A 10,622-nucleotide genomic window follows, 5' to 3' on the forward strand; every position below is an offset into this window, starting at 1 on the left:
TATTATAAATTTTTTCTAATTGAATTTGTTTGCTACTTTCTTTAAGACTTGAACAAGTTACACAAAATCTTTCGTAAATAATACGACTTCTTGTTTTCTTTGTTAAAATGTAACTATAAAATTAATACACTCAATGATATTGATATTGATAAATAAATAAATAAATTTTTTATAAAGACTAAAAAAACTATCATAGTTTCTAAGTAATAATTTATTTCTACCACATGATTACTGTTAAAGAAAACATAATTTGACAAAATTATTTAGTGGGGGTTTATTTGTGGAGGTTATAAAAACCCTCCACAAATTAATATTATTTATGATGGTTTTCTTGAATTGTCAAAATGCTATAATTAGTGGGATTTTTTAATTTTTGGAAGAGGTGTATAACCTCCACAAATTATTTTATACTTTTCATTTTCCTTTTATCTTTTTTTAGCTTTTCCCTCCACCACATTTGGTTACACTCTGCCTTCATTTTTGCTTTGGATTAGGGTTCAGTTCAGTGAAATTGGTCTCCGTCGTCGCTCGTCACCAGTCATCGTCGGTCAATGCTCGTCGTCGGCTGCGACGTTCAGTGAAATCGTCTCTGTCGTGGCTCTTTTGTCGTCGACCTGTGCTTGTCATCGTCAACCTTCAAGGTACGAACTCTGTGAGTTGGATTGCCATATGATTCCTCTGTCTCAAATTATTGAGCCTTCTTGAGCCTCTGGTTGTCAAAAAATTCCAAGTGGTAGAGGGATTAGGGTGTATAAGATAGTGTTTATGAATGTCCTTATTTAGTTTTTGGGATGTCGTTGATATTTTTTATGTGTACAGGTACCACCATGAAAAGGAAAGAATGACACTAGATTATATTTTATTTGTCAAGTGAACCCAAAAGCTACCAACTAAATGATATTTGTTTAGGAAAGGTAATGATTTTTTATTATTCAAACTTATTTTCAATCTTGACTCATGTTTGATTTGTTAAAGTTATATTCAACCACATATTAATATGACTTCCTCTTCTCATTTTTAGGTTAGGAAGGAGTAGATAACTGACTGAATTACAACTCTTGATCAACTCTTGTCCCCAAAGGTAATAAGACCCTAACTTATTGTTAGAGTGATGATGGAATACATGGATGCCACTTGCACACACCTTTGATCTTTTATTAAATTTGATTATCAATATAAACTATCATATATATATATATATATATATATATATATATATATATATATATATATATATATATATATATATAAGAACACGAAAGAACAACTTACTAAAACATCACATGCTTCACGTCCCTTTGATGTGATGACTAACTAGTTTTATAAATTAGACATTACTAGGGTCAATTTTCTATACCTTATAATAAACTTGAAATTAATAATTTAGATGTTTGAGCTTTTGGGTGTTCTAGTATTTTATGATGTTGAGAAAAGTTGGAAAGGAGAAAGAATTGGCGAAGGAAAAGGTTCAAAAGTGTGATGTAAAAATTAGATTAGTTGTAATAGGACACTTATGGCCTTTTTTTTGGGCTTTGTTTATGAACTTTTGTTGTGAGGTTAGAGGTGATTTGTTACTAGTAAGTACTAGAGAGAAACAAAAGGGAAAGAGTGAATGATCCAAAACATGTTTGGTGGAACTAACATTAAAATAATGATGGAAGCAAACTACACCTAAAATGAGGCTCTGCTGAAATATAGTGAAAAGAGAGGGGTTTCATAATTAAGATGCGACACTAGCTTTAGTTAATTACTGTTAACTGGTGGTGATATATGGTCAGCTGTACATGACACCATTATCAATGATATGAAAATATATACGATATTTATTATAAATTTGATGGTTGTGATCAATCATTTATCTATTTTTCCTTCTTGTAGCTTTGTTAGTATGATTAATTTTTTTCTGATCATAGGTTGTACTATATAAAGCTGAATTCTATACTAATGATGGGGGAAAGCAAATTAAAATTGCTTCTTAAATAGGTTGTCTAACATAGTTTCTGTATTGGAGGTGGACTCTGCAGACTCCACAGACTGTGAATCGACTCATCACCAATCTCAACTAACATCCTAGTTCTATTCTCTATCTTTTTATTCATTTGCTTTATTATTTGTTTCATTTTTCATGTTTGTGTGGCCTATATTATTAAAACTAGCATTATTAAGAAATCATATGATTTTTTCTATTTTGTAAATGATTTTGAGTTGCTAGTTAATGTTCTTTTGATGGATATATTCATATTTCATTCCTTTTCCAACAAATAGCAAAAAATCTCCTTGTGTTGTTTTAATGAGCGATGTTGATGCATGCATAAGTTTGTGGTTTTGTTGGATTCAAATTATTCTCGATCATTACTCTAATGTGTGATTCTCATGGGTTTCCATTCTCAATCATATTTGCTTTCAATATTTTAGAAATTCAGCTACCTTGGATGGGATTGCATGATGGACCCATGTCATGAGTTTTTCTGTCAATTATCTATTTCCTTATTATAAAAGCCAAAAGTTGTGTACTACATATAGGACATCCAAACTTCTCTTTTTAAAATACTTTCGTAAAGTCCTATAGAAATCACATCTTTTTAAAAAGAGAAAAATGAATGATTTAAATTCACGCATCTTTGTTATTTTTGTTCTTTCCCTCCTTGGTATGATATATATTGATGAATGAAAGGGTTACAAATTTAATTATTGGTGAACCATATTTCTTATATTCTTATATATTATAACTTTCAATCAAAAAGTGTTACAAGTGTTAGTGTATTTTATAAAATACTCATTGTCACTTTCTTTAGGTATTTATTTCAATGGATAAATCTTGGATTGCTAAGCCTCGAAATACAATTGAATATTCTTAGATTTTGCTTTTGAGAATGGGGCTATTGGAGATACAATTAAATGCCCATGTCCCAAATGTGGGTTTATGAAAAGCAAACATGAAATTATAAGTAATGTGCCAACTAGTATAGACAGAATTCAATGGGCTCATTTTGTTACTTATCTTCTAAAACCGAAAACAATGGTACAAGTTTCATTATTTTTGTTCTTGCGGAAACAAATAAGAGAAGTCAGATACAAATGTCACATTACCTCAATCCACAATCTCTCGAGATGGCTCATCCTCGGCTTGCGTATGTCATCTGCTGGTGTCACAGTTTGGACCCATGAGGGGTTACCTACGAAGAGGACTCTGATGTCAAGTCAGTCAAAAGATTCTTAAAAGGTCAAATTACTTGATTAAGGGATTAATGAATGCTCACCTTTAATTACTGGGGTCCACGCGTATTTATAGAGTTATTAATTATGTTTGGCCTTGTCATGGGCTGGGCCATTACTTGGGTCGTAGATAGGCCTGGGCCTAGCCCAAGCCCCTTAGTTCAATGATTGTTGGTCTTAGGGGTTTTGTTTGTAATATTCTAAGTTTGGAATGGTCACCAGATGTCGTCTTGTCCTTTGAAGTAGGTGACCTAGGCCGCTTATGTTTGTCCGTTGATTTGTTTGATAACTGCTTGCGTGCTTGTGGGGCTTTATGTAGGCGAATTTATCCGTGTAGTTTTGTTAGGCCGCCTAGGTTCAGTACAATTTTGAATGGTGTGAATGGTTTGTGTAGGTGTTTTTTTATTGTTGTATGAACTTACAAATGTTTTGTTCATAGGAGATTTGTAAAAAAAATAGAGAAAATCGCCACAAGCAAGTATTTCCGCATACCGGTGGTTCTAAACCTATCTCAAGAAGAAGGCATGAGATGGTAATGATATTAGCTAACATGATATCTTTTACTATTTTTTAAAGTTTACTATTTAACTTAATTTCTCTTTTTATTTAGTTTTTGGAAATTGGACAGTTGCCTAGTCGGGGAAAGTTATACATTGATACTCATAAAAGAAAGGATGGATCATTTGTAAATGATGCGACAAAGGCTATAGCAGTTAGCTTTACTATAATATGATATTTTCATCTGTTTTCCTTCAATGTTTAGAGTTTTCACTACATATTGTTGTATGCCTATAGGAACAAATTGAAGTGTATTTGACTCAAAGCACTAATGATGAATAAGAGGTTTCCCCTAATGATGTTATTGGTAGAGTGTTAGGCTCAGAGCATTCTAGGAGGGTGCGATGCATGGGTCTGGGAGCAACTCCTACTAACTCATTTAGAAATACAAGACTTCGACTTTCTGATTTAAGCATTGCTTCATCTAGCACTGCCACATCATCAACATCTTCTAATCAGTGGCAACAAAAATACACTAATTTAGAATCCCAGGTTCAAACCACCTTGGATGCACTAAAAGCCTACATGATAATGAAGGAAGGAAAGATCCCTGATGAATTGGCTGCCTTCTTTGATCCTTAACCACAAGTAAGTTATGATTTTTTCTATTTCTCTTGATAAGAGTGTTGTTGATGATGTTGATTAACTTTAATATCTTTCTTTTATCATTTCAGAAAACTCATGATGCAAATGAGCCTGAGTCTCCTATGGGTACAAAAGGATCATCTGGTAGCAACATTTAGGTGGTTGTTGGTGTTTTTTAGGATGAAACTATGTTTAGTGTATTATGAACTTTGAGTAAGCATGGATTAAGTTGTAATTACATTTCAATTTTGTTTTGAGAATCAATAGTTTTTATTAAGCATGTATTATGAACTTTGAGTAAGTATTAACTTTTATGTTAATATGTTGATTTTGAGAATGAATAGTTTTAATGATATATTTGAGCATGAATATACATTATTAGGTACAACATGAGATTTTAATTACAAACAAATTACTATTTTTAAGAGATTTGAATAACGCATGAAAAATATAGCAGTAAACCCACAAAATAAATAATACAAACGAGACAAGTTAAAACCTTTACAATACAATATCAAATTGAGGAGGGTATTAACCCCCACAAAAAAAGTGAAAAATAGGGATTTTAAATATTTGGAATCAAATAGGTGGATGGAAATAAATGAATGTTTAAAACCTCCACAAAATAATAGTCATGAATAGAGGAGGTTACAACCCTCTACTAAAAAACCTCTACAATATAAATCATGTACCAGGGGTTCTAGAAAATCTCCACAAATAACTAGTGGCAAACCTATTTGCGGAGGTTTGATTAACCCTTGTAAATTAATTTGCGAAGCGTAAAAACTCCCGCTAAACGAAATTAAAACCTCCACAATTTAACTTTTTTTTTGTAGTGTATTTTGAATGCATGTTGATTATTTTTAAGCTATATATATACCGTCATGATAAATTCCATGTAAAAGTTATATAAATTTCATTTTGAGCTTTCAAAATAAATATATATTTCGAGTTAAGTGCACTAATGATCACGATTTGGGCTTAAAAAAGAGTGAAAAATAAATTTCAAAAGATTAGAAAAAAAGTTACAAAAGAACTACCAAAAGATCTAAGAAAAATCATGAAAAATATGCAAATGAATACTATTATTACTTGGTTTTAATGTGTGTCTACTTGCTTATCAAACTTAATTCCCTTTGAGAAGTTTGGTGCAAGAGGGCCTAAGGTAAACTTTGATTAGGAAAAACTTGATTATTAAGTAATCCTTTGTGATTCACATCTCTTTCCTAGAAGTGAACTTGAGCTTCTTTTACTTCCTTAAGTCTCTTAAGGAATTCTTTTTGAAGAAAAAATAATCATGTCTCAAATGTTAACAAAAAGAAGAAAATGGACATCTTCCTTCAATAAGGAGTTTTGATGATGATGACTTATGAAAAAATGTTGAAGACTTAAATAATGCATGAAGCTTGCATTAAAGAGATTAATTGAAGACTTAAGAGTTCAGTTGTTTAGGTCTTGTAATATGTGTATGTTATTTAAAATAGTTAAATTAGTATGTCAAGAGTCAAAAGGCAAAATCCAAGTAGTAGAGCACCAAGAGAATTTTAATTATTTGCAAAACTTAATGGAATAATTGATTATTCTTAGTGATAACCGATTATTTTTGTGGTAATCGATTATCACTGTTGATAATCGATTATCACTGCTGATAATCTATTATCCCTGGTGATAATATCACAGCGGGAAAAATGTTTTTATAAAAGTTTCTGTGATAAAAAATCGATTATCACTTATGATAATCGATTATCTATGACAGTTGTGACTTAACTTTTCATATTCTTAACATAATTTCTAAATAGGCTTCTATAAATAAAGTGGTAAGCTTTTATTTGTAAATACAGAAGTTAGAGAAGTCTGAGTACTTGAGAACTCTCTGTGGGAAGACTTTGAAAAATCTAGTGTGGGTAAAGCGATAACTTTCATCAAGTGAGATCTTGAGTGATTGAGTTTTGTCTCAAAAGTTTTGGATTTTTTTTTCGTTCTATATGTTGTTACCTTGATAAATTTCTTTCCTATACTCTTCCTCAAGAATTCCACGCCTTTTGAAATTTTATATGGCAATTCTTTTGAAACAACTATATATTTTTTGATGCTTTTGTTATGTTTCTACCATTTTTTCCAATATTCCTCGGGCTCAAACCAAATGTTAAGGGTTATGTTGTATATTATTTAAATTCCAATTACATTTATGTCTCTAGAAATGTTAATTTTTATGAAGACAAGTTTCCTTTTAAAAATATTTCTGAAGAAAGTCATGTTGACAAAATGATTACTCATTATTTCTGAAAACAACATACACATGCACAAAACAATGATCATCATGTTAGACTGGATGAGTTTGATAGTGTTGATATTAAACAAAATTTTGAATCTATCTTAGAGAAAAATGATCTTAGAAGATCTACTAGACATAGTATGAACATTGGTGGAAAGCAATGACAGGAGAGCTGATAACTACTGAGTAGAATGACACTTGTACAATGAATCCTTTACCTTGGATGCAAATGGGTATATAAAGTCAAGTACATGGCTAATAAAGTCATATAATGCTATAAAGCACATCTAGTGGCAAAATGTTACACTAAAAAAGGAGGGCATGTATTATATACACACATTTTCACCTGATAACTTCTCATTTGCTCCATTGAAGGTTGCACTTGGAATGAAGACTACATGGATGAAGAATGATGTAGAAGTTATGAAGGATGAAGGTTAAGAGTGTTTGGTTCGGTGGAGGTGAAAATATCTTAAAAGAGGTGAGGTCAACTCTTAAGAAGAACGATAACATAGACTAATAAGGAGACTATTCTAGAGTGAGCTCAAGTAAGATAAATGTGCACAATTTTAGCAACACTTCAATACTCAAATTCAAGCTAAGATTACATGAGGTAAGCCCCTCTATTTATAAGGGAAAAGGAGGGCAAGGTGCTCCAATAAAGGAGGGTAAAAGGGTGCTGAAACAATTGAAAACTGAAGCAAAAAAAAGCATGTGGGAGGTGTGACTTGCCACCTAAGCAAGTCACACTTTCCTTGCACATAGGTGCATGGAACAAGCTTGGTGAGCAAGCTAGGTGCATGAAGCATCTAGAAACATTTAACTTTATGTGCTCCAAAGTAGGGTCAAATTTAGGCTCAACTCCTTTTTTGGTCCAAAATACTTCTAAAGCCCAATTTCCTCCAATGCCCAATACATGGCCTAAAGAAAAAACCCTATTCTACTAGGCCCAAAATGCAATGCCCAAAATATTATTCTAAATATTTACAAAAAGTCCTAGACTAGGTCTTCATAACTTCCTTAGCCGATGTAAACATCAACTTCGACCTATTTAGCTCAGTTGAAGCCTATTCTTCTTGGATCCTTCTTGTCATGGCTCTTGTGGTGGGTCCCTTGGCTAGGGATTTGACATCATCCCCTCCCTCTTCAAAGTGATTTGTCCTCAAATTTAGAGGATCTGCCTCATCATTTGTGTTAGCATCAAAAGGAATCAAGTCACTCACATTGAAAGTAGCATTGACTTCATACTCATTATGCAGATATGCCTATATGCATTATTGTTGACTCTTTTTGACCACTTCAAAGGGACCATCCCTATAAGGGTTGAGTTTGGACTTCCTTTGTTTTGGAAATCTATCTTTGCTCAAATGGAGTCGAACCCAATCCCTTTCGTCAAATATGACTTCTTTCTTCCGCTTACTATTTTATATCATGTATCTTTCTATTTGTTGTTGTATTTGATGTTTCACCCTCTCATGCATTTTCTTCACAAAATCGGCCTTAGAAAGCCATTCCTTGTGAATAAAGTCACTAGGAGTAGGTAGGGGCATTATGCCCAAAGGATTGAGAGGATGAAACCCATACACAACCTCAAATGGAGAGACTTTGGTAGTTTTATGGACTACCCTATTATATGCAAATTTTATGAACTTTGGTGTGTCATTGAGGATTTTCCTTTCACAATTTGCTTAATTATATTTTCATGTGTTTTCTAGTGTTTTTAAGAGTTAGCTTGCATATGTTAGTGTCCAGTAGCACATGTTTAACATCCATTCATTGAATAAGCATTTTGAGTAATATTTTGTAGTTTATAGCTTTAAGACATGCATTTCATAATATTTTTAGGCTTTTAGTGTTTCTAGTTAGTTTAATTTCCCTAACACAAGTTGTTTACAAGCATTTGCATCTATATATTCTCATTTCCACATTTTGATTCATAAGGTTACCTCTATACTATATTTTAGGGGGAAATTGGATTTTGACTAAGATCTTTAGGTGACTATAGGCTTTATCACACTACTAGTGAAATTTCCACTTCCTGATCCACTAGATCCAATTTGCTCGAAGTTAGGTTCCATTTTTTGTTTACTCTTAAGTGGGCAAATCATCCATCATAAGTTTGGCCATAGTTGGGTACAGGTGGAAACCATTCAGTTCTCAAAGAATGATTAGAATTTTCATGGTACTACTGCTCTGAATAATGCACCTGTTAAAGTAAATTTTGAACTCTCTAGGAATGGGTATTATGTTGCTTCTAAAGTGTTGGGGTTATATTGTTAATTCGACTCTTCGGTGTGCTTCCCTTGTGTAAGTTTAACCAATTTCATATATTTTATTAAGATTTTCCTTTTGTGATTTAGATTGGCTTGCATTATAATTTAAGCTTGAGTTTTACTAACATTGATGCATATTTTATGACTATGTTAGATTTTGAAAATTGGATGGTTGTTCATTTGTTTTTTTTTTTTGTTCAGATTTAAAGGTTTTGATATTAGCTAATTGTTTTTTTAGTACGTAGGTTTCCTTTCCTTTTACATTATTTGTTGATACCTCTTTCATAATTGTGTTTGCGCCTTTCCATCTTGGATGATATTCTTTGTGGACATATTGATGTTGCATCAGCCTTCCATTTCAAGTAATGCCGAAGATTTGGTCAAGAACATGTTACGAGTTGATCCCAAATAAAACACTCTCAAGAATTGAAGTCCTGGGTAAGTTTAACTTTCCTATTCAATTGGAGTTATAGCCATATATTTTGTTGATTTCTATTGAACGTACAGGTGTAATACAAACAAATGTCAGATGTAATGATTGTAATGCTATACATGGTTTTACGGTCATTGATATTGATATATTTTTATTGAGCAAAGTAGAATGTTATTCTGATATAATAAATTAAATTGAACTCCAAATACAACAAAAACCACATACAAATAGAACTCACACGAATTTTGATCTATTACATAACCGTTAAAAGAGGAAATGGATAATGAATGAGAATGACTAGTGGTTGTTGTCGGTCCAGAATTGCTTTTGAAGGTAATCAATTATGCTCTTGTCGACTTGGAAAGCTTTGGTAAGAACTTGAGAAGAAATAGATGGAGTGGACTCAAACAAAGCATTGGCAATAGTGATAGTTCCTGGATTTTGACTGTTGAGAGCAGCGATGGCAACTGCATTGCCATAACCGACATTCAGTTGGAAATGAATGAGACCAATTGGGAAGACAAAGACATCACCCTTGTTCAAGACTTTGGTAAAGAGACGGTTTCCATCTTGATTGGAACTCACAAATCCAACATAAAGACTTCCCTCAACAACAATAAGGATCTCTGTGCCGCGAGGGTGAGTGTGGGGAGCGTTTAAACCCTTTGGTGCAAAATCTATACGAGCCATCGATATGCCAAGTGTGTTCAATCCTGGCAGCTGATCCACAAACACTTGACTCACTTGTGCACCAAGTGGGTTCGATGTATTACCAGCTTTCACGTGTCTGAAAAAATCTTGTGCTTTTACTACTTTTGGGTCTTTGCAAAGTTTTCCGTTCACAAATACTGTAACCATAAATAGTGCAAAATCAATCTCTAATCGTAATAATCTTAGAATCATGTTCATGTAAATAATTTATTTCTATATACGTACCAGCATTCTTGGTATCATTCAAAGCTACACAAAAATCTTGCAGAGGACTTGGATCATAGGCAGAGGCAATGGACGACGTCAAAGCCAAGATGGCCACAAGGAAATACACACCTTTCATTTTTCTTTTGCACTCTTTTTCTCTATGATTTTGGCTAATTGATCTTTGGTATTTATAAGGATGAACCCTTTGTTTAACTTGTTATTCATCTTTACCTAGAGTTAATTATTTATTAGGTGAAGAACCATTCTTTATTAGTACTTGTTCTTCTGTAATCTTCTTAAATTATAAATTAATGAGAAAGCCATTAGCCACGTCAACGGCAAGTTTAGACTTGTTCTCTTTTTC

General features: G+C 32.7%; 1 protein-coding gene and 1 long non-coding RNA gene across 9 annotated transcripts; one reads left to right on the forward strand and one right to left on the reverse strand.

The window, feature by feature from the left end:
• The first annotated feature begins 392 nt into the window (after positions 1–392).
• LOC114185623 lies at positions 393–4,641 on the forward strand. Of its 8 annotated transcripts, XR_003604850.1 has the most exons (7): positions 393–641; positions 820–914; positions 1,022–1,081; positions 1,914–3,748; positions 3,827–3,928; positions 4,012–4,362; positions 4,449–4,641. It is a non-coding gene; the product is annotated as an uncharacterized LOC114185623 (long non-coding RNA). The 8 variants fall into 8 exon arrangements; XR_003604849.1 differs by having other exon boundaries at positions 1,914–3,928; XR_003604845.1 differs by having other exon boundaries at positions 3,827–4,362.
• A 4,987-nt stretch (positions 4,642–9,628) lies between these two features.
• Positions 9,629–10,394, reverse strand: LOC114186173 (germin-like protein subfamily 1 member 7). Its single transcript, XM_028074200.1, has 2 exons — positions 10,277–10,394; positions 9,629–10,188 (listed from the first exon to the last, which is right to left on the reverse strand). Exons 1-2 carry the CDS (start codon positions 10,392–10,394, stop codon positions 9,638–9,640), a joined length of 669 nt encoding a protein of 222 aa, XP_027930001.1. The 3' UTR covers positions 9,629–9,637.
• Positions 10,395–10,622: the final 228 nt, after the last annotated feature.

Source organism: Vigna unguiculata, chromosome 5 (genome assembly GCF_004118075.2).
Source record: "Vigna unguiculata cultivar IT97K-499-35 chromosome 5, ASM411807v1, whole genome shotgun sequence".
Classification (NCBI taxonomy): domain Eukaryota; kingdom Viridiplantae; phylum Streptophyta; class Magnoliopsida; order Fabales; family Fabaceae; genus Vigna; species Vigna unguiculata.